Source organism: Siniperca chuatsi, linkage group LG14, assembly GCF_020085105.1.
Source record: "Siniperca chuatsi isolate FFG_IHB_CAS linkage group LG14, ASM2008510v1, whole genome shotgun sequence".
NCBI classification, from domain to species: domain Eukaryota; kingdom Metazoa; phylum Chordata; class Actinopteri; order Centrarchiformes; family Sinipercidae; genus Siniperca; species Siniperca chuatsi.
The window spans coordinates 28,239,399-28,263,716 of NC_058055.1; the positions used below are offsets into that span (position 1 = coordinate 28,239,399).

Here is a 24,318-nt window from a genome sequence, read left to right on the forward strand (position 1 = left end):
TTGTTTGTTAACCTTGTTGAGCTCGTTGTCCTTGTTTTTAGCTGGATTTATGTCTATTCCTGTGTATTTATATAGAGAGCACACACACCTGGCCAATAAAGCTGTTTCTGACACTTTAATACTCAGAATCGGAATATAAAACTCTGCTCTTATTGCTGCGCACTAAAGTAAACAGGACTATTATCATACACAAAAATCAATCCACTGTTACCGTTCCTGTTCGTGCTGCTTGTATCCCTTTGTCTGCTTGTAGTGTGATCATTCCTTCATGCGGTTTGTGCAGTGTTTTCATTTTCAAGTCAGACTTTATGTTTCTATGCTTGCCGTGGCACAGATGCATCTTTCTGTACAGTTTTGCTTTTTGTAATTTGTAGCATTGTAACCAACACCCTGCACTTTCATTCATTCATACTTTTATTACTATTTTATTCAATTTCGTTTGATTATGTATGCATATTTTATTTATACTCTGTATAAAGTATTAATTTTACTACATACCAGCATCTTTGGCACAAATAATTCCTTTGAGGTGTTAGTTTGGAATAAATATGGAGCCTGTTGAAACTGTCTTTAAAGTGATTCAAGTTTTTTGCATGTTTCTAAGCTGCAACATGTTCTTCAAGCTTTTTCTGCCAAAGCAGCTGCAGCCTTGTTAAAACGTCCTGAAACACTGATTGTTGGATCAAGCTGAGCTGAAGTCTCGGCACTGATACTGACTCGCTGAATTTGTGCAGGAAGATAAAAGGTGAGTTCAGGAGATCTGATTTCCTCTCCTGTGTTTGCTCTGCTGAGCGTTTAGATAAAGTCTGCAGGGACAGAGAGTGTGTGTGTGTGTGTGTGTGTGTGTGTGTGTGTGTGTGTGTGTAGTAACTCACATAAAGTTAATATTTATTTTGTCGACCGTGAAATGCATCACAAACGTGTGTGAGAGAGAGAAGTAGGGCGGCAGGCAGAGTGGGAGCAGTAAAGAGAGAGGAGTCTCATCGATACAGTTGTCCTTAGACCGAGTCATTTAAACGTACTCAGCATCTTCCTCATCATCATCATCATCATCATCATCATCTATGTCGGTTCTTCCTCTGCGGGTGAAAATGTTGCGGCAGGTCTGGAGGTTGAAGGGCGTCATCGTCCTCGTCTGCAGCCCGTTCATCCTGCTGCCGCTTGCCGTCAGCACCACGGTGAGACCAGTTTACAGAGCACTAACCAGTCTAAATAACCAGTTTACAGAGCACTAACCAGTCTAAATAACCAGTTTACAGAGCACTAACCAGTCTAAATAACCAGTTTGCTGAACAATAACCAGTTTGAGTTAAACGTTAACCCAGCACTGACCAGTTCTAGTTAGTAACTAGATTGAGCACTAACAAGTTCATGTTACCAGTGCACTGAGTGCTAACCAGTTAAGTTACTCTCTTACTGAGCGCTGACCAGTTTAAATAACTGGTTTACTGAACACTGACCAATATTACAAATAACTGATATCATAAATTAAACAGTTACACAAACCATTTTCCTGTAACCTGTCCAGTTAAACTAACCAGTCTACCACTTAAATGAACCAGTTCATAATAAATATTCCAGTTAACAAAACCAGTTTATTGATAACTAATCAGTTGACAGCTAACACCAACCAGCTGACAGCGGAGGAAGTAAAAGAAGTAAAACCACAGTGCAGAACTCTGCTGCAAGTAAAAGTCCTGCGTTCAAACACTTCAGTTAAAGTACAAAATAAACTTAAAGCACCAAAAGTCAAAGTTCTCATCACGCAGAACGGCTCATCTCAGAATAATATTTATTATATTATTGATGCATTAACGTGTTCATCGCTTTAACGTTGCAGCTGCTGAAGGTGCAGCTCGTTTTAATGACTTCATGTTCATCGATAATAACAGATCATCATTTATTAGTTGATTTATATTTTGTATTAATGATCTGAATCTGCCTAGTAACTAATGTTAAAGAAGTAGAAAGTAGCATAAAATGGAAAGACACGTACGAGTAGCTCAAACTGTACTTACGTACAGTACTCAGTTACAGTCCACCACTGCCAGCTGAACACTGTCTGACCAGTTAAATGAACCGGTTTACTGAGAAATCCCCGTTTAAACTGGTCGGCTGCTTTGTTAAACACTTTAGTTTGGAGCTTCTGGTTGTTTCTGGTTTCCCTGCAGTTGTTTGGACAGTCAGCAGGTTACGTTCACAGCTTTCTGTCACTGATTGATAAACAGAGTCCAGACTGTTTAAAAGGTCACTGTCATAAGTTACCGAGAAGATCGAAGCTTCAGAACACGAAGAAAAACACGGGACACGTCAGAGTTCGGAGAAGCCTTCGTCTCCTTCAGGGACATTTTTCACTTCCTGACTCTGCTGCTTTGTGTCCTCTCAAAGCACCGCAGGGCGGAAGAAGCACTCCGGTCTTTAGTATTTCTGTATTTCATTCAAATATAGTACTCAATATGCAGAAGGGCCCATTTCAGAATAATATATATTACATTATTGGATTAGAATTATTGATGCATTAATGTGTTCGTCACTTGGAGCTCATTTTAATGACTTTATATACTGCTGGGTAGTTTAATCCGTAATAATACATCACCGTGTATTAGTTTATTTATATTTTGTGTTAATAATCTGAATCTGCAGAGTAACTAACGTTGAAGTAAAAAGTCCATCTCCCTCTGAGAGGTGGTGGACTGTCCAAGGTGGAGAAGCATGACGTAGCAGAAAATGGAGACACTGAAGTAAAGATTGTACTTACGTACAGAACTTGAGTAAATGATCACAGGAACGTTGTTCAGGTTCTGTTCCTTAAAGGCTCCTAACCTTTCCCAGAAATCCACACTCCATGGATTCATCATCACAGCAGGTGTGTGTGTGTGTGTGTGTGTGTGTGTGTGTAACTCTGTACAGGTTTCTTTGTCTTCACGTGAATGAAAATGAATAGAAACACAGACGGTGTGTTTGGACAGAGTCGCTCACCTGGGGCTCTGCGAGGCGAGCTTCAGGGTCATTTCAGCTGCAGTCCTCCCCGCGTTCTCACATTCAGCACATGCAGCTCCACACGTGTTCTCCTAAAAACGCACTTTATATACAACAAAATAGCGTTGGAGAACGTGGAATCGCTTCCCGGATAATGTCCATCTTTTCCCAGAGGCGGAGGAAGTACTCAGACGCTTTACTTAAGTAAAAGTATCAGTTCCACTCTGTGGAAATACTCCACTGCACGTCAAAGTCCTGCATTCAAAACCTCACTGCAGTAAAAGTAAAATAAGTAAAAGTATGAAGTAGAATCAGCTAAAGTTAAAGTGTGACAGTGAGAGTCGTCCCTGTGCAGTAAAACGCTTCCTGTCAGTGTTTTATTATATCTGATGTTTCTGGATTCATATTCCTGCTGCATTCATGTGTGTGTTGCATTTTACTGCTGCAGATGTTTCAGGCTGAGCTCATTTTAACTGCTTTATATACTGCTGGGTAGTTTAACCTGCAGCAATGCATCATGGTCTATAAGGTCATCACGTGTCTGCAGCGTTGCCGTCCTGCGAGAACCACGTATCAGAGAAACAGCCTGTTTTCAGCTCTGTGACGATGCGTTTCCCAGCTGATCCGAGGGGGGGTTAAAGAGTTTATTCAGCTTCAGGAGGATGAAGAGTTTCCTCAGCACGTGAAGGAAACTCTTCATCCTTCAGCTCGTCACAAACACCTGGAGATACGAGGTTTCCACTGGACAGGAAGCGTAAAAACTGTGATCTGCAAAGTAACTGAAGCCGTCGGACAAACGCAGTGAAAAGTCAGATATTTCCTCTGAGACGAGGCGGAGTGGAAGTGTAAAGTAGCATAAAATGGAAATATTCAAGTACCTCAGATTTGTAGCTGAATTTGCAATAAATAAATCAGAATCTGGGCAGCATAACGTTTGCTGTCCGTTGCAGATCAGCCAGGCAAGGCAAGTTTATTTGTGTGGCACAGTTCAACAACAAGACAATTCAAAGTGCTTTACATAAAACGTAACAGCAGCTCGGGCCAATATAAAAGGACATTTGAAACACTTTAAAAGAGTTAAATAGAAAATAAAAACAAGATGAAACAGGAGTGAAAGTTAGTGTCAGAAATGAATCATTATTGGATTTAATAACAGGCAGACCTGCAGTTTTCTGGGAGCATAAAACCTGAACGCTGCCTCTCCAGGTTTAGTTCTGACTCTGGGGGCAGAAAGCAGACCTGATCCCAGACCACCTGAGAGGTCTGGATGGTTCATAACGAAGCAGAAGATCAGAAATGTACTTCGGCTGTAAACCGTTCAGGGCTTTATAGACCAGCAGCAGCAGTTTGAAATCAATCCTTTGACAGACAGGAAGCCGGTGGACAGACCTCAGCTGTCTGACCGACCTTCATAGAAAATAAATGGACACGATGTTGGTCTGAAGCCATGTTTGGCTGCAACAGCAAGACGGAGTTTTTAAAAGTTGACGTTAAAATAACAACAGAAGACAATGATAGAAGATAATGTGCAGGGAGAGGAAACAAACTCTAAATAATTAGTCATTACGTAAATAATTCAAACTGTTAAAGATACATTATAAAACTTTTTAAACACACTTTGTTGGGCCAAGATTAGAAAAAGAGTTCCATGAGTGATCTGCTCTGAGAAGTTTGGAAAGATCAAGAGACGAGCGGAGCTGGAAAGCAACCAAGGACATTTACCCACGTACTGTACTTCAGTACACTTCTACTCTACTCGAGTGTTTCCACTTTCTGCAGCTTTATACTTCCACTCCACCACATTACAGAGGCAAATACTGTACCTTTTACTGCACTACTTTATTTCATAACTTCAGTCGCTTTCACAGATTCAGATTATTAATACAAAATATAATCAACACATAAATGATGATGTATTATTATAGATTAAGATGAGACTTTATATTCTGCTGGGTATCGTGTGAATCAATATATATCATAATATCATAACCCGTGAGTTAGTTTGAAAATAGGACAAGAAATGATTTGTTTGTCTCCTTGAATTGCATCTCATGTATAGAAGTCTGTATTTTAAAAAGAGTCTCATCACAGAGAGCTGCAAAGGCACATTCTGTCTTTTTAGAGAAACAAAGTGAGGAAATGTTTCCTGGAGCTACACATAGGGTGAGCGCTTTCATCAGCAACAGTTCACGACTCGAGTCTTTCTTACTGTCCTACATTCGTAGCTTTGTCCGTCAGTCGTGTTGGTTGTGAGAGCTTTCACTGCCCGTCCTCACAGCTGGACTCTGGAGTCCAGCAGGTGAGTGAACATCTCAGGTGACCCGACAGGGTGTAAACCCGCCCGCATGTAGAGTGAGATTTAAAGTCAGGGTTCACAGCACGAGTCCGGACCAACACTTCTCCCACTTTCTACAAAAACATTTCATTTTATTCCATCACATCACGAAGCTGAGGTTTGAATACAGCTGAGACATTCGGACTGACGGACACCAGAGAGGAACCTGTTGCGTTTAAACTTTAAAATACTCTTCAACTTCTCTTACTCAGATTAAAGTGGATTGTTAAATCAGCAACTTTCAGATGTCACGTCTGTTCTTCAGTCTGCTCTCACGCTCGGGGTTCAGGCGTTTAATAATTGAAGGTTTATTTCAGCAGCCTGTCACATTAAGGGAAACTTGAGGGCCCAAATTCTGAGATTTAAAGGACTGTGTGGATATTATGGGATGTTCCTGTTGGTGTGTGGATGAAACCAGAAGCAGACGGAGTGAATAGCTGCTGACGTCATGAAGAGCTGAGAGCATCGGCTGTGTGTGGAGCGATGAGGAGGCTGGAGCCTTCCTCACACGAACACATGAAACGTCACGTTTCCCATCGTCTGAACTCTTTTAATGACGTCGTCTCGCTGCGTCCTCTTCTTCTGTGATGCTTTAACGGCAGCTGGCTGGAGGATCGGCTCCACCAGCTGTTCACCTCCGTCAGCCAATCAGCTCGTGTTCTCGCAGCAGCAGCGAGTCACGTTTCCTTTTGCTGATTTTCCCTCCATTGGATGGAAACTTGGCTGTTGTAAGTTGTTGTGGGTCTAAGAATTAGTATCACCCTGAAATGTTAAATGTTTTTCTCTTTCTGTGTGTGTGTGTGTGTGTGTGTGTGTGTGTGTGTGTGTGTGTGTGTGTGTGTGTGTGTAGGAGGCGGCCTGTGCTTATGTCATAGCCCTGATGGCGGTGTACTGGTGCACTGAGGTGTTGCCGCTGGCGGTGACGGCGCTGCTGCCGACCATCCTGTTCCCCGTCCTCGGCATCATGGAGTCCAAAGACGTAAAAACCGGACACACACACACACACACACACACTCACTGTACTACAGCTGCTACTACACCTACTGCAGTATGATACAGCATTGGTGTTATTAACACTGGAGATATATTGTGTATTTATGACATTAGGTAGACTAATTCATATAAAAAAGGCCTGTAACTCTGATGTCACATTACATTACAAACACAACAAAGGCTGAATGCCAGTAAATGTCAGATATAAGACGTCTGTTGATACGTACACCAAACTACAGGACCTTTAGTCACAAAAAGAGCAAAATTACTGAATGTACATTTCAGGGGTTATTGGAATTAGAAGTGATGACTGCCACCTCAATCAAAGATCAAATTAGAGAATTATATTCTGTCTAGCTGTTGTATTTCTGGGAAAAAGCCCTCGGCATGGCTTTAGCTGAAGATGCACGGTCATGTATACGCAACAGATTTCCCAGAAACAAAATCAAAGAGGCTAATTTCAAATGTATTCACACGTTGTTGTTTTATTCCAGTGAGGACGCATAAGATCTCGAAAGAAAATTCCCAAAAGTGTTATTAATTAAATTAAATTAAGTCGTTTTTTAATGTTAGATAGCAAAACTGTGGGATAAATCTACAAGTCTGCAGTTATGAGGATTTGTAGATACATATCCGAATGTGGAGCGGATGCTGAATTGTCGGGCAGATTTTGTTCCAGGATACATGAGTCGCTTCTCTCTTTTTTTATTGTTGATGTTACTAGATTCTTCTTAATTTTTGAAAGATCTTAGTAAGGGAAGGGTCTGACAGTTCCTGGACTACCCTGGCTAAATGTCCGTAGGTGTCTTTGTGTCTCAATCTTGAGACACGTCGCTGCCTTGTTACAACAATCTGCAGCAACAGAACACAGTAAAAGGCTGAAAATAACCAAAACAGAATTCATAGTCATAGACAGCATATGAGGTTTCTAATTAACGTGAAAACTTAAGTTGACTCACCTTTGTAGCAGCGTTTGCAGTTTTGGTTTAGTGTTTTAACTTTGAAATTACTATTGACAGATACTTCCTGAAAATATTTACTGCGCAGCATAAAAAGCAATCACTTGTAAATGGTTACAGGCCGATCCATACAGAAGACAACTGGCTTGAAAAGATCAAAGAGATTCATGAGGTGGAAAGACCGACTTCCTACTAACACTGAGAAATGATTTATGTATCGGACTAAATGGATTATATATCTGTTGGAATTAGGAACACGGCTGGTGGTTTAAAATCTCATTTACCTTCTTTTGTTGTTTACTTTGCGAATCATCGATAATTATTTACAGATTATGTAGAGCTGCGTAAAGACATGCTGTCCATAATACACTGTATAATGTTTGTGATGTGGATGTCGTGGTGCCTGGCAGTGATGTTGCTGTTCTATGCTATTGTTCTTGTGTCAAAAAAAGCACTAAAGTGTTGACATTATTGGGTCTGACTCCTGTAAATCGTTTATCTTGCTGTTGTTCAGGTGTGTATGCAGTACCTGAAGGACACCAACATGCTGTTCGTGGGGGGGCTGATGGTGGCGGTGGCCGTGGAGCACTGGAACCTCCACAAACGCATCGCGCTCAGAGTGCTGCTGCTGGTCGGCGTCCGACCCGCCCTGTGAGTCACCTGATCTCCTGCACTGTACCGTACCACGATGAATGTTTGAGTTACATACAGCGGTTATGATGCAAGTACTCACACAAACTCTAAATGAAACCACACAATGAATATAGTAAAACACACAAGTGAGTGCAGTGGCATTATTTATAAAACACTTTTCAAAACAGATGAAAAATCCCATGAAAAAGACAAAATGTAACAAAGCTGAAACACAGGTTTCACCATGAAGCTGAAACTAAACTGCTGAGTAGGTGACAAACGGAAGCTTTCTGTTCTTCTAAAAATTTTACGTTTTTCCTGAGTGGGGCCAGAGAAAAGGTCATGTTGTTACCTAAATCAAAAGGGTCTATTTCCTGTTCGCACTCTCAGACTCAGTTTGTTAGACTCAGACTTGGCTCAACTTTCCATCTGTCATAAAATTAGCTTTGTATCAAAAGCATGCTAATTTGATTAATGCTATATTAGGATTTATCTGAAAGTAGGCTGACAGGAATTAGTCTTAAAGGGAATTCTGTCTTGGACAAGTGGAAATTTGTACCCGCTGGCAGTGAAGTCAGGGGATCACCAAAGTCATTAGGGTTCATCATCTGGAGACTTTGACCGTCTGAACCAAATTTCATGGCAATATATTCGACAGTTGTTGAGATATTTCACTTTAGACCGAAGTGTTAAACCGACAGACCGACAGAGAGACTGCTATCCCTTGAGCCACACTGCTAGCATAGCTTAAAGCATGTACACATACAGTACAAACCAAATCTAAATATATATTCAAGTCTATCTTAATACAACACTGCCCATATGTACATTGAAAGAGGTTCTGAGAATTGTTGGTCACTGCAATCCTTCTTCCTGTCCATACTAGCTGTGTGATCCAACATGATTATACTGTAAGTGATGGAGGACAAAATCCAAAATCAACAGTCTTTGCTTTCTAAAGTTCAGCTGAAGTTAAAATGAGGCTTCAAAGCTGGTCTGCTCAGTATTAAATTACCTTAGTGTTTCCCCAGATGTCAAAGTTCCATGGTCATACTGGTTGAGTTTGTACCTTGAGTGTTTTAAAATCCTCGGATCCTGTTTCTGGTTCTCTGGTCTCATTTGTTGATGAGGATTGTTGTAACATCATCGCAGTTTTGATGATCTCCTCATCCTTTGTCTCCCAGGTTGATGCTGGGGTTCATGGGAGTGACAGCCTTCCTGTCCATGTGGATCAGTAACACGGCCACCACCGCCATGATGGTCCCCATAGTCCAGGCCGTCCTGGACCAGCTCAACGGCAACGTAGACCCTGAACCCTCTTCCAAGAGCCAGAGAAGCAATGTCATTCTACACCAGGAACATCCGGAGAAAACCAGCAGCATCCTGCAAACTGCCGCTCCAAACGTCCTGGAGAACGGTACAATTGACACACTGTGCTGTCTGCTGGACCCACATAGGTCAGACATCCTGCTTTAGAAAAACCAGCCACCAGTATCCCAAAGAATTACATCCACATTGGACAAATCTGTAGAGCACGATTTATTCAGTATCAATGCAGAAAGCAGTGAGTCCTTTATGTAGAGAGGAGGAAAGTAATGGTGTGGAGGTTGGGGTGGTGGATGGGCATGTACTGTGTCAGACTGTGCAGCCCGTCCTCACCAGAAAAACGGCCGTCTGTGCACGCAGCTTATTACAACCCATATTTACATTTAGTGTTAGGCGGCGTCCTCTAGTGGCCATAGTAATTACAAACAAACAAACAAACACAGGACTTTCACCCAGGAGACCGGGGTTCGTGTCCCGTGTGAAACCAAAAGTTCGTCACTTACGTCTCATCACTTACGTCTCATCACTTACGTCACATAACTTATTTTAACCCAAACTATGATCTTTTCCTAAACCTGACCAAGTAGTTTTGTTGCCTAAATCTAAACCAAACTGCGACCACTTAACAACGTTTAACGTCACACCTATCGTTGTTTTGGGGAATGGTCATATACAGTATGTCGTTTTGGGAGTCAATGGCAATTTCCCTATTCTGTCTTTTAGGTATGAGGACGTGTTTGACTAGCCTTAACAAACCAAAGTTCCCATGCACAGATATTGTGCAAAGTAAGGATGTTTAAAACTTTGGCAATCGACAGCAAAAAAAGATCGTCATTGAACATAATCTGGGGTTTTACAGAATTGCCCAATATCAATGTTGTTGTCTGGTGATAGGGTTGAGAAAAACATGCAGGTTTATTGGCTGACCTGATGGCAGGCGACAGGTGGAGGCTCAGTGGTCAGAGGCCGACAGCACCCAACCTTCATAATGCATCACTGAAAATAGACAACACAGCTGGAAACCTTAAAACTTAACTCCAGCATTGCAGTTGAATCATCAAACCATGAGCCCAAGTTGAGTCCCAAGCGTTTATAAGCATATTATTAAAACAAACAAGTCTGTTCTATGTGTGGTCACTGACTAAGCCAATTGAAGTGGTTATTTTCCTTGCTTGGACTGTGTATAATATTAGTACCCAAGTTTTTTCTGGCACTGAACTTCTGAACGTTTCCTCCCAGGTGTGAATGGGGCAACCTTAGCACAAGGCAAATCAGAGAAAACCAGCAACCTACAAGACAACGTATCCCCCGAGCAGAAAGTGTTGTCAGAGGGTCAGATGGACAGACTGATTGTCAAACCAACACCACAGGACAAACCTCCATCAGACTGCACCAACAGTGGGCCTGGTGAGTCCACAGAGGAGATTCACTATGGGAACTAAAAAAATGTGTACAAATGGAAAGATCAGTTGTCAGATTGATTTTATTCCATCCATGCAGCCATTCTGTTCATTTCAGTCAAATATGAAGATCAACTTGTCTAGGGGCTCCACGCTACATTAGCTGCTACTAGCATAACACACTCCAATCTCCCATGCAACCGTCGGCAGTTGAATTGCATTGTGGATAATGTAGGCGCCAGGTTTTGACAAGAAAGAAAAGTGTGTGGAATAAAAAGGACAATATCTCTGGTTCTGCTACATTGCAGTGTTACAGAAGTACAGTGCTAAATTGGTGGAGTTCTTTTTCAAATTCAAATTGGGTTGGAGGATGGGTGGGTAGCAAGTCCACCTTTTGTGTAAGAGACTAGAGTTCATGTCCCAACACAGAATTAACTGTTGCCTTTTTATTAACCATAACCACAATCTTTCCCTAACTATAACCAAGTGTTTTAGTTGCCTAACTATAACCATACTGTAACTATAGTTTATTAACCATAACCACATTTTTTCCACAACCACAGGATGCTCCTTATAACTTCAGAACTTGCCTAATAATCATGTTTTCTTCAGTATTAAAGTAATCCAGTGATAGTAGTCTGTACATCCATTTGGTACACTGCGAACGGGAGCTGCTAACAGCTAATTCGGCAGACTTTTAACGGAGCCAATTTGTCCAAATGTAAACAAATATAGGCTCAACTTCCTGTTTATAAACCATAGAGCATTGTTATCTAATAAAACTAAGTCGAAAGAACGAAAATAGAAATGTTTTAAGGTTAGATGTAATGATATCACAGCTACAGCACAGCCTGTGAATGAAGGGCTTTTCAGCAGCCGACTCTCTAATTTCAGATAATGAGGATTCTTGGATTTATCAATAAGAGGAGTTGTGGATGACTCTCCACAGTCAAAACTGCATTACCACGTTACGATAGTGTTATTTAAAAATTGACAACGTTTCAAGTCTCTGCAAGTTGTTTTTCATAGAAATGAATGGAAATCAACAGCTGCCTGGAAGGATCTAAAAACTGATGCATGTTTGGAAAATGATTAGAATTTAAAACATGTAAATCAGTCCTTTAAAGGATTCTGCAAACTGTCTGTGGTAGTGGTTGTGTCTGTGGAGAACGTCTGCTGTCAGATGGAGTTGGAGGAGCTGAGTGACGTGGAGGAGGAGAGGCGGAGGATGAGTAAAGGACTCCTGCTGTGTGTGTGCTACGCTGCCAGCATCGGAGGCATCGCTACTCTGACCGGAACCGGACCCAACCTGGTTCTGATCGGACAGATGAGCCAGTAAGAGCTAATATACAAACACATGAACTGCTCCACAAATAAAACCAATGAACCAGTAACAACTTCACTTGTGCCGAGTTTACATTCAAGTCATGTTCACAGAATTACAAAGTGCAGTACTTGAGTAAATATACTTAGTTACTTTCAACCACTGGTCACCATTGACTTGAGAAAAATATGACCACACAACCATTTTGTTCCACCATGGCCTCTGAAGTTACATTGGTACGTTGTTCAGTCCCTGGTTTCCTCATAGGTGAACTGACCTTCAGTGGTGGAAAGTACATTTACTCAAGTACTGTACTTAAGTACAGGTACTTGTACTTTACTTGAGTATTTACATTTTCTGGTACTTTATATTTCTACTCCACTACATTACAGAGGGAACACTCTGCACCACCCTGCAAGAGTGCTGATTTCCTCCCGATATGAAGTCTCATTGTTGTTTGTAATCCGGTCGATGATGGTGATGTCAGGTGCTGCAGTCATGGGTGTACTGCATGAACAGGAGGGGGCTGAGCACAGAGCCCTGGGGGGCTCCGGTGCTGAGCACTAGAGTGGAGGAGGTGTGACCACCAATCCAATCTTGGATCTACTGGGGTCTGTTTGTAAGGAAGTTCAATATCCAGTTGCACAGTGTGGTACTCAAGTCCAGAGTGCATTTTCCAGTCAGTTTCATGGGGAGATTGTGTTGAGTGCTGAGCTGAAATCAACAAACAACATCCTGATGTAGGTGTTGTTGTTCTCCAGGTGTGTGTAGACTGAGTGGAGGGCAGTGGAGATGACGTCCTCTGTGGTCTGTCTGTTGGTTCTGAATGCAAACTGGTGTGGGTCCAGACTGGCTGGGATGTCGTTCTTTATGTGCTATAGAGCCAGTTTCTCAAAACACATCATCTGAATGGGAAACATGGGGGAACATGGTTCGCCCGTCAAGTGCAATAGCTTTATCCGTGATAAGACGGTGTAGTCCCTCATTCGTCCAGGAATGTTCTATCGTAGAAAAGGTTTCAGTCGTAGTCATCTGGACCAGTCCAGACCAGATGACTACGACTGAAACTTTATCCGGGATGTTGTGGTAGTTCCAGGCCTCTGTAAAGATGTGGGCACGACAGTGTCTGATTTCCCGTTGCTGAGTCTTATTTCATCCATTATATTTTCCTGCGACCGGACATTAGCCAGAAGTAGGCTGGATAGTGGTATATCCTTTGGTCAAAGCTGGGTTAGCTTAGCTCTCTTCCCCTTTTTCCCGGGGCGATGGCACAGCTTGCGGTGACGTTTGGTCATACTGGATTGGCTGGGTCGTTGGAAGATGTTGTGGAAGTGTCAGCTCAGATATTTTCATTTATATAATTGTTCAAGGGTACTTCTTCCACTACTGCTGACCTTAAAATACAGGTTTTCACTCATTTAGAAAGTAAGGTACTGGTATCGGTCCTCAAATTCTGGCAGTGGATCGGCACTGATATAGTATTGAAATAGTAATCTTACACTTCTAAATTTAAGAGAAACATCAATGTTTTAGGGGTTGAACATTTGCTTTAAATGTTTTCTGACAATTACTGAAAACAGATCTGAATCCTTTTGCAGCAACACCAGCAACCTTCAATGCACAAAATCTCACTTCTCGTTGTGAAGTTAAACTTCTTCCTGTCTGGCTCTTTCTCGCAGACTCTTCCCTCAGAACGGTGATGTGATCAACTTTGCATCCTGGTTTGCGTTCGCCTTCCCCATCATGGTGCTGATGCTGACGCTGGCCTGGTTCTGGCTGCAGTTCCTCTACATTGGATGCAAGTGAGTCGCTTCACCAAAACACCCAAACAAAACACTCAATTTCAACTTTGACCTTCCTGTAAGTGAGTCAAGGTAAAGTTACATATTCTGATGTTACTGATTACTTTGCAAAATATAAATGTTTACATGCCTCTGTCTCACAGCAGTGGTTGTTATTGTTGGTAGTTTTCACATTAACACCACATTTCCCATAAACATGTTAAAGAAAGTAAGCTGTCCACCTGTACTTTGATTTGCAGATCATTAAATGTACTTCCATTTTGACTTTCATTCGCTGCAGCCTGCGGAGGACGTGGGGTTGTGGGGCAGTCCAGTCAGAGAAGGAGCGAGCAGCGTACGAAGTGATCAGAGATGAGCATCGGCGTCTGGGACCGATGAGTTACGGAGAGGTCAGCGTCCTGGCGCTCTTCATCCTCATGGTGGCTTTGTGGTTCACACGAGACCCGCGCTTCATGGCTGGCTGGGCCACCCTCATCTTCAACGCCAAGGCTGAGTGAGTACCAAAAACACAGTATATGAGTAAATGTTGTTGTTGTATTGTATTTTATTGTGTCACATGCAAGTGCCCATCCTACACAGACCTGTAAGACACCAAAAATACAGTGGTGATACATTTGTCAGAAAATACCTGTGGCTGCACACAGGTACTTGTGGAAGAAGTATTCAGATCCTTTACTTAAGTAAAAGTACCAACACATTAATGTAAAAATACTCAATTACAAGTAAAATTCCTGCATCCAAAATCCTACTTAGGTAGAAGTACAGAAGTATTATCGGCTTCATGTGTAAAGTATCAGCCGTAAAAGTACACAAGTATTATGCAGTAAAAGTTCTGGTTCTGCAGTAAAATGTCTCCTGTGACTGATTCTGATTCTATCTGACATTATTAGATTATTAATACTGATGCATCAACGTTAGAGCAGCATTTTACTGTCGTAGCTGCTCGAGGTGGAGCTAGTTTTAACTGCTTTATATACAGTCAGCTAGTTTAGTCCAGTGGTTCCCAACCTCAGGGTCGGACCCCTTCAAAGGATCACCAGATAAATCTGAGGGGTCGTGAGATGATTATTGGGAGAGGAAAGAAGAAAAAACAAAGTTCTGAAACACAAATCTGTTTTCAGTTTTTGGACTTTTCTTTAATCTTTAATACATTTCTTTTTTCAGGCTACCTTCATGTTTGTCTGTAAGGATTCTTGAAATACTTTCAGAACAGCAGGAAGATTTGTTAAACAGATGCTTACCACTGTGACTCAAATGTAATAAATGAGAGGCAGCAATTGGTGCTAGGTCTAAGTCAGTAATTATCCAGATAAAATTGCACATAGAGAATACTTAATCATTGAATTACACCATCAAGGACTCTGGCCATGGTAATCAGTGCCGAAACTTTTCATTCTGATTTCAAAACTCTTTTCTAACATTTCCACTGAGTCCTGTGAACGTTTCCTCTGTGTATTTATATCTGCACAGTCTGGACTGAATCTGGTGCCACAGAGACTGAACTACAGTCGTTGGAGTGAATGATCCTTTAAACGGCTGTCTGGAGTTCTTCTTTAACAGAACCTGCCTTGAATAAATTTGTAATTTCTGTGTGTGTGTGTGTGTGTGTGTTCAGCACTGGTCCTGCATTAATGTAAAGTGGAAAAAAGACTGAGTTCAGAGGAACAACAAAACTGTTGTTTAACTGAGACCTTGCCTCGGGGGATAATCCCCGAACACACAGGAATCAGAGGTGAATAGCAAACAAAGGAAACGTGTCCTGAGTACAAACTGTAAACTTCAGTGTCATGTCAACAGCTGAGGGTCTGACCTGTGGTACTGCACACTGTCACTGCATGAACTGACTGCTTCATCAGGCTGCAGGTCACAGAGGCTGCCATTATTCAGATGTTTCACTTATTAGGTCCCAACATGAAGAAATAAGTGAAGAGAGTTCAGAGTACGTCCCTTTAAACATTAGCTGAGTCTTTACGCGAGTTATCTCGGACATTTGACCGAACAGCTGCTGCTTGTGATCACCTTTACCTGCATTTGATCAAAGATCCGATCGGTTTAATGATCTGACTGAAGGACGGACACAGCTGATCATCAGCTCAGTTCTGCTGCGCAGCTCTGGGATCAGCTGCTCGTCTTACTGTGATAATCGCCATGGCGACTGAACCCGTTTGTTGTTGTTTGTTACGTGTTTCTAACGATGTGATGTCAGAACGAGTTAGTGCGACATTTCACAGCTGGTTGGTTTCACTGCTACACGCAGTCCAGTTTCATCACATGGGATTATTTATTATAAATTATACTATCAGTAAAATATGCAGTATTTATTACATAGTTGGGTGAAAATATGTTTTAATCCATATTAATGAGTCAGATTCCACTCAGTCGGTTCAGGGATCGTTGGTCTTTGTACTGAAGTTAAACATCAGAGATACGAGCTAACGCTAGCTGAAAGCTAGCTAACTCCTAACGTAACTTTGCTCCAACGGTCGTCTCTTTAATCTGATATCTGCGGCGATGTCAGGTCACATGACCTCCTCGTGAATGCGGACGTGAGCTCCCAACTCCGAGAAATGTTCAGCAGGCTGTGTGAACCAATCGGGGCCGAGACTTCGTGCTGGTATTTGCTGCAGCAGCCGGAGCAACCAGAGGTTAAAAGACGAAACAGGAAATGGCCGCATGTGGTCGATAAAGTCATCCACATTTGGAGACATTTTTCTGTTGCTATTGCCCCCCGTTCTTAATCCTGACCACAAAACCAGCTGGCAGAAACAGCCGTTAGTGAGCTCAGCACCAGCGATTCAGAGACCTGGAACCAGACTTCTAAGAAACTACCTGTACAAGCTGGTCTGAGGTGAGGGAAGTTCAAACTCTCAGACCTCCAGGCCTTGTCTCACCTGGCTCCGCCCCCTCACCTATCACCTGCTTTCTTATCCATACACACTCATTCATAAACTGCCAGCTGGGTCACATGACCAGCGGAGGACATTGATCTGTTTGTCCTGACGGATGTTCTTGTCCTGTTGACTGTCACGTTTGAACTAAATACGAGAGGAAAACACATCAGGCCGGCGCTTCAACAGCAATCTGAAAATAAAAAAACATGACTCCGTTTCTCGGAAGAGAAGAAAATAAATAAATAAATGATTTCTTTGATTTGAATCATTTCTTCACTCCACTCATGCATTTCCTGTTTTCAGTTCAAACAAACCTGAAGGGTTTTTGACTGATATTCATTTTTAAAAATTCAATCAAAGAAACAGAATCACGTTTATAAACCTTTAGGAGGCTCTTCCTCCGCGCTCCTGGAAATGTGCCAGCGCTCTAATTCACATAAAAATATATTTGTAGTGTTAATTCTGTCAGTTTGTCTTAGATTTAGTCCTGAGATTAAAAGTCCACGTGAGTTTTTTTAGTCATATTAAACTGAATCCTTCTTATTTTTTAGTCAACAAAACTTGGTTTTGTCTTGTCAGAAATAAATTAGTTGACATGAACTTTTAGTCTAATTTTAGTCAAGACCAAGTCTGAGCATTTCACCGTAGCTGCTTCCAGGGCAAAGGAGGTCAAACAGGACTAACAGCCACACTGTGCTTAGCAGTGCTAATCATGCTAACATGCTGATGCTAACCAATGTTCCCCAAGTTAGTTGTCGTGTTAGCATGCTAACATGCTCACAATGACAACGCTAACATGCTGATGCTAACCAATGTTTACCAAGTTAGTTTATTGTGTTAGCATGCTAACATTAGCTAGTTAGCAGTAAGCGCAGAGCGCAGCTGAGACTGATGGGAGCGCCATCAGCTCTGCAGGTATTTGGACACGTTAACGTGTCGACCTGATGGTGGCGCTAGATGGAAAGTCAGAGGATCAGCAGAGTTATTACAGTTCATCCTGAGGGGAGCATGAACGATGGAGCACGTCTCGTCACAGTCCAGCAGCTGCTGGTGTTTCACTCTGGACAAAGCGGAGGACGGACAGACGTTAACAGCCACAGAGCCTAATTAATCATGAAAATCGATTCGTTCACTGTGAGAAGAGGAGGTGAGCGTTCATGACAAACAGCAGCGAGCAGCTGTTTCTGCTGCCGTGTCTGAAAGAGTAGCATTCAATGGAAATCCTCAGTACAGTAGGCTACAAGTACCTAAAAACGGTACTTACACAGCGCTGAGTAAACGTACTGTTTCATTATGTCTCAATTAGTCTCATGTTTCGTCTTCGTCATAGAAAAAAGGTGGAATATATTAAGTCATTTTTCATTAGAGAAATTAACGCTCTTTTCAGCAGTCGTGAGCATTTTTGGACCTGAGACGGGGGTCGTGGTCCTGACAAAGAACCCAGATCCTTCTGTAGAAAAAACCTCCTCCTGTTGGTCTGAGCTGCAGCTGAGTGTGATGCTTCTTCCTCCTCTTTAAAAACAATCCTACAACACAAGGGGTTAAAGGCAGCAGGACACAGATGCGCGCTCTCCTGGCCTGGTTTTGAAGGGGGTGGGGGGTCACCTTGGACCTGCAGTTTGTGCAAACGGATGATTTCAACATGTTTCCTGATTACACCGGTCACAAAAGTGCCCTTAACAGTGTGACGGCGTGTCGTGTCTCTGCTGCTGAACCTGCAGCTCGGCCTCACGGAGCTCCACAGGTTCAGAATCAGAATCAGAAACACTTTATTGATCCCCGAAGGGAAACTCTTTGTTACAGCAGCTCGCCTTTACGTCAGCGCACACAGGAGGAAGTGCTAGAAAACGATATAATACACTATAAAACAGGTCAGAAAATAAATTAAGTACCAGGTGTAAGTATAAGATAAAATAAGTGTGAAGTATAAGACGAATGTGACAAAATCAAACTCAAATAAAAAAATAAAAAAACAAAGAAGAAGAAGCTTCATTCAGACTCCGACTAGAGCTGCAACTGATTATTATTCAACTAATCAATAAATTGTTAACCAAACGTCAGGAAATAGTGAAACCGTCACACGATATCATATTCTCTGTGACGTGCAAACAAGTTGTGTGTTGAAGTCTAATCTAATCTGAGCCTCTAACGTTGTTTGTTCTCTGTTTCGTTATCAGTGCGGTGAAGGCGTCTCCGCGTTAAAAATAAGTGACGAATGACTTAATGACAGCAGTTATAACATTCATGAAGACACTTCGCGACAGGCGTCACGCACACCTCTTCAAATAAAGGGTTACTCAAAAAGCACCAGGAGGATTTGGAAATATCTCTGGCTGCAAATGCAAATACTCTGTGGTGAAATCCCCATTCATGAACGGAGCGGCCGGCGTCGCACCACGTGACGTCACGCGGAGGACGGTGGAGATCAATAATGGCTGAACACCTACAGAACACAGGAAGTCAAGTTTGACGATTCGATCCGCCAACAGTTTAAAGAGCAACGACACTAAATCAATTTTTTTTTTGTTAGTAAATTACACTTTATTTCACTATCTATTGATCCCATTTTATAGTGTTTATTACAGCAGAAGTTATTTTCCTTTCCCCCTAAAAAACCTGTAAATAATCTCGATTGAACTGAGAGCAGCAGTAGCAGAAATACTACTTGTAAGCTAATAGGACGGGGTAGTCCCTCATTTGTCCAGGAGTGTTGCATTCTAGAAAAGGTTTCAGTCGTAGTCAGTGCAGTGAGGAAAACTGCAAAGAACGGTACACAGGTGAGACCAAACAGCCGCTTCACAAAAGACTTTATCAGCACAGACGACACGCTAACTCGGGATCGCAGAGCGCCGTGCGTTTGCATCTAAAAGCTACAAACCGCACATTTGAAGACAGCGAGGTGAAGAGTCTAAGCAGAGAGAAGAGTTGGTTTGAAAGAGGAGTCAAAGAAGCCATTTTTGTGAAAAAAGAAAACCCCTCTTTGAACAGAAATGGTGGTCTGCGATTCAATCTGCCCAAAGTTTACCACAGTGTGTTAACACCGTGGTCAAGCCAATCATATGCTAATCAGGTACTTAACAGTGATGAGGGAGGTGCAGCCAGAAAACAATAGGCCTGATTACTGATTACTGGGCCATCATGTAAACAATTAGGTCAGTTTCAGGTGAAACTAGCTAATCAACAGATACTCAGGTAGACTCCTTCCTGAGGGCGGGGCTTATGTAACACAGAGTAGCTTAAATTTCTGAGTTCTCAGACCATTTTCACAACTGAGAATGACTTCCGGATGGGAGCCGAAACGTCTTGATTCTGAAAACAGCGTCCAGACGACTACGACTGTAAGCTAACAGTTTACAGTGTTTGTGGCACTCATTCATCTCTCCTGTTCACTCTGCACTGCCTCTGCCACTGCTGCTGAAGACTCGCTAAGCTAACGTTAAGCTAGCAGCTCGGCATCACAAGACTGCAGACTTTTACGTGAACAGGAGCAGAGTGTTTATGAAGCGGAGCAGGTCTGAGAGGGGCTTCGGTGAAGGATCTGAGGACTTCAAAGCTCATTCTGGACTTTGGGAATAAAACTTTCAGACGAATGAAGTCCGAAAAGAAACATGACTCCAACCTGAACATGTCTCTGCTTAACTTTATCTTGAGACAAGCGAAAATGTCAAGAAATGGGCCGTATTATTATTATTATTATTATTATTATTATTACATTATGGTCAGTTTCTGCTGTTTTGAAGCTCTGCCTGTTTTCGCTGTTTCGTTCTGTTCATTCTGGTGAATTTCTGCCGGTTTGTCTGCAGGTTCGTCACCGATGCGACCGTCGCTCTGTTTGTTGCTGTTCTGCTGTTCGTTCTTCCCTCCGAGCCGCCGCGCTTCCTGTGCTCCTGGAGGAGCTCTGACACAGGTAACACACACACAGGTAACACACAGGTAACACACACACAGGTAACACACAGGTAACACACAGGTAACACACACACAGGTAACACACAGGTAACACACACACAGGTAACACACACACACAGGTAACACACACACACACAGGTAACACACACACGCAGGTAACACACACACACACACAGGAAACACACACACACACAGGTAACACACACACACGCAGGTAACACACACACAGGTAACACACACACACAGGTAACACACACACGCAGGTAACACACACACACGCAGGTAACACACACACAGGTAACACACACACACACACAGGTAACACACACACACAGACAGGTAACACACACACACAGGTAACACACACACACACACAGGTAACACACACACACAGGTGACACACACACAGGTAACACACACACACACACACACAGCAGACAGACAGCGTTGATTTACGTGTGTGTGATTTAAAATATTTTTTATCCAATCAGCGTCCCAGGTGTCACAAGGCCCCGCCCCTCCTCTGCTCACCTGGCAGGTGACTCAGAAGAAGATGCCCTGGAACATCGTCCTGCTGCTGGGAGGAGGCTTCGCTCTGGCCAAAGGCAGCGAGGTGTGTGTGTGTGTGTGTGTGTGTGTGTGTGTGTGTTTTCTTGTACTCGTGTCTTTGTGAAGATTAAAAACGACCAATTACAGTTTTAGATTTTGGAAAGAAATTCCTTTTTTTTAGAAAGTTATATTTTAACACATTTAAACTTTTCATACTAACATGACATGACGTGTGCGTGTGTGTGTGTGTGTTACCTGTGTGTGTGTGTGTGTGTGTGTTACCTGTGTGTGTGTTACCTGTGTGTGTTACCTGTGTGTGTGTGTGTGTTACCTGTGTGTGTGTGTGTTGTCAGGAGTCCGGTCTGTCCCGCTGGCTCGGTGCTCAGATGACACCGCTGCACTCCATCCCTCCCTGGGCCATCGCCGTCATCCTCTGCCTCCTCATCGCCACCTTCACAGAGTGTGCCAGCAACGTCGCCACGGCAACGCTCTTCCTGCCCATCCTGGCCTCCATGGTACCAAAACACACACACACACACACACACAGTTTACACACACTCGTAATACACGCAGCATATTCACGCTGCAATCGTCAGCAGAGCTCGTACAGGAGCTCGGGACGGCGCCGTCGGTTGAGACTTCGCCGTTTTCTTTCACTATTCAGCTATTGCACTTCCTGCAGAAGTTTCACATTAAAAGCCTACCAAGAGCGGGAGGGATTTTACCCTTTGAGCCACTGGAAGGCTTTTAATGTGAAACATCTTAGCAGGAAGTTTACGTTAACGGCGACAGACGAAACAGCAAAGCAGAGGAAACTCGAACTAATGAGTGAATGAGAACAGAATTATTATTTTTTACAGAAAAGGAAGTTAACGCTGCTGATTTCTTCTTCTGTGATTTTGCACGTTGTCTCAGGGACGCTCAGCGTCCGTACATTGACATTTACTGAAGGAAAGCTGTTTTTCTGTGTGTGTCCCGACCCAGTCCCAGTCTATAAGCTTGAACCCGCTGTACGTGATGATCCCCTGCACCCTCAGCGCCTCCTTCGCCTTCATGCTGCCGGTGGCCACGCCTCCCAACGCCATCGTCTTCTCCTACGGTTTACTCAAAGTGTCCGACATGGTGAGTCCTGCTTTTGTGAGGGCGGGGGAAAAAAGACTACGCAGACCTACCCCGTGAATTCATATAACCCTCCTCCTTTGCGCCCCCTGCAGGCTAAAGCGGGCGTGGTGATGAACATCATCGGGCTCGGCTGCATCAGTCTGGCCATCAACAGCTGGGGTCGCGTCATGTTCGGCCTGGACTCTTTCCCTCCGTGGGCCAATGCCACCGCACCTGTGTAGGAACGACAACCTGCTGCCTCATCTTTATTCTGTTTTGGGTGGAATTTGTTTTTTTGTATTCACACTTGCAGCTTGTGACTGCTGGTCCTGAGCCACCGGAGACGTCGTCTTGATGTTTGGACCTTCTCGCTGCTGACGCAGGACGCCAAACCGGAGGTTTTGTTGTCAAACTGGCCCCGCCGCTAATTAGTGGCGGCTTAAATCTCCAGAGCTGCAGTCAGAGGCATACCGTCAACTCTTAAATAAAAGTTGGTATTCAAATAATGGTCAAATCTCAAATAATACCCATGGCCACCATGAACAAGTAAAGGTCTGTAATATAGGCCAGGTAGGTAAAGTCCAGGTAAAGGTAATAATAGTAAAAGTAAATGTTCATTTCCACATCGCTAATATTCTCTTTTTAACACCAATACTGTTTTTATCCGCTAATTAATTCCAGTCACTTCTACTTTGCTGGGGTTATTTTTCAATCAATGATAAGCTACTGTCAATGAAACTCAACACTTCCTGCAGGCGTTTCAAATTAAAAGCCAACCAGAAACGGGAGGGATCGTGTCCTTTGAGCTGCTGGAAGGCCTTTAATTTGAAACGTCTGTGAATACAATGCGCAACCCAAAGATGTTCTGTTGACATCTCTCATTTTCATTCACTGATTAGTTCCAATCACTTCTACTTAGCCGAATTTTTGATCAATGTTAACCCGCTGTCAATGAAGCTCAACACTTCCTGCGAGTGTTTCAAATTAAAAGCCTAACAAGAATGGGAGGGATTATGCCGATCCGCTGGAAGGCTTTTAATTTGAAACCCCAAAAGATTTGTTACAATGACATAAAACAATCTTTTGCATTTTCCTTTTCTACAATAATAATTATCTGAGCACCGCTGCTGCTGTTTCCAATTCTTCTTTTACTCCACAGTGTTTAACAGCGATTAAAAAACCCCAGTAAAGTACAAGTGATTGGTTATTAGTTAGTGAATGAAAACAGTCGTAAAGTGAAGAAAAACTAAGATCAGATTTTTTTTAGAATCAACTGGCAAACATTTTCTAGTTTCAGCTTCCAAAATATGAGCATTAGCTGCTTTAGCTTGCTCTGTTTTATATCACTGTAAACAGAATATCTTCAGGAAAAACAGCAAAGTAGAGGCGACTGTAAATAAAAAGCGAATTAAAACAGAGTTGTTGTTAAACAGAGAAAGAGTCGTGGAAATGGACATTATGCTGAATTAAACGTGAAGGAAATCCAGGTCAGTTTGCGTCAACATAAACTAATATAATTATAAAACGGGAATAATCTCTAATAGAAGCCTAATTCAAATAAATACTTGTTTCTCTTCAGTTGCGGTAAATAAAGTCTAATATCTGAGAATTTAGGGTTAGCTCTTCCTTAAAACTGCAAACTTTAACCCCAAACATTTAGTTAAAACCTTGAGAAGGTCAATAATAGTGATAGTCAGTACGACTTTATGCACAGATGTTATTTGGGAAACTGACTCTGGATCAGTGAACAGACTTCGAAGACGATACGACCGCTCTTATCCCTGTGAATTGGAATTATTTTAAGTAGTTAGAGAATATACTGTGTGTTTTGTATTGTTTTCTATTTAAACATCTGGTTTTTATTTACTAACGTGTGGGCGAGTGAGAGAATGTGAACTGTACAGACATAACCTGCAGAGTTTTGTACCACCTTGTTGCTAACGGGTTTTATTTGCTGTTAATAAAACTTGATCTTTAAAGAAACGTGTGACAGCTTGTATAATTAAAGCACTAATACTGGTTTTTACATCACTATATATCCTGTGCGTACTGTCTTACTTAAGTCCAAACCCAGTCCTGGTCTTGAACGTAATACTGAAAGTGTTGTTACTCCGTTT

General features: G+C 42.5%; 1 protein-coding gene across 1 annotated transcript; it reads left to right on the forward strand.

The window, feature by feature from the left end:
* The first annotated feature begins 915 nt into the window (after positions 1-915).
* LOC122887759 (solute carrier family 13 member 5-like) lies at positions 916-24,180 on the forward strand. Its single transcript, XM_044221247.1, has 13 exons — positions 916-1,178; positions 6,165-6,293; positions 7,781-7,917; positions 9,084-9,316; positions 10,465-10,632; positions 11,777-11,960; positions 13,629-13,751; positions 14,032-14,244; positions 20,446-20,549; positions 21,043-21,164; positions 21,454-21,615; positions 22,085-22,222; positions 22,315-24,180. Exons 1-13 carry the CDS (start codon positions 1,065-1,067, stop codon positions 22,441-22,443), a joined length of 1,956 nt encoding a protein of 651 aa, XP_044077182.1. The 5' UTR covers positions 916-1,064; the 3' UTR covers positions 22,444-24,180.
* The last annotated feature ends 138 nt before the right edge of the window (positions 24,181-24,318 follow it).

Excerpts from the sequence above, each read along its gene's own strand:
- LOC122887759 (XM_044221247.1), top strand. The coding sequence starts at position 1,065 with ATGTCGGTTCTTCCTCTGCGGGTGAAAATGTTGCGGCAGGTCTGGAGG. Across the intron at positions 6,294-7,780 it reads GCATCATGGAGTCCAAAGAC|GTGTGTATGCAGTACCTGAA; the intron begins GTAAAAACCGGA and ends GCTGTTGTTCAG. Across the intron at positions 14,245-20,445 it reads ATCTTCAACGCCAAGGCTGA|GTTCGTCACCGATGCGACCG; the intron begins GTGAGTACCAAA and ends GTTTGTCTGCAG.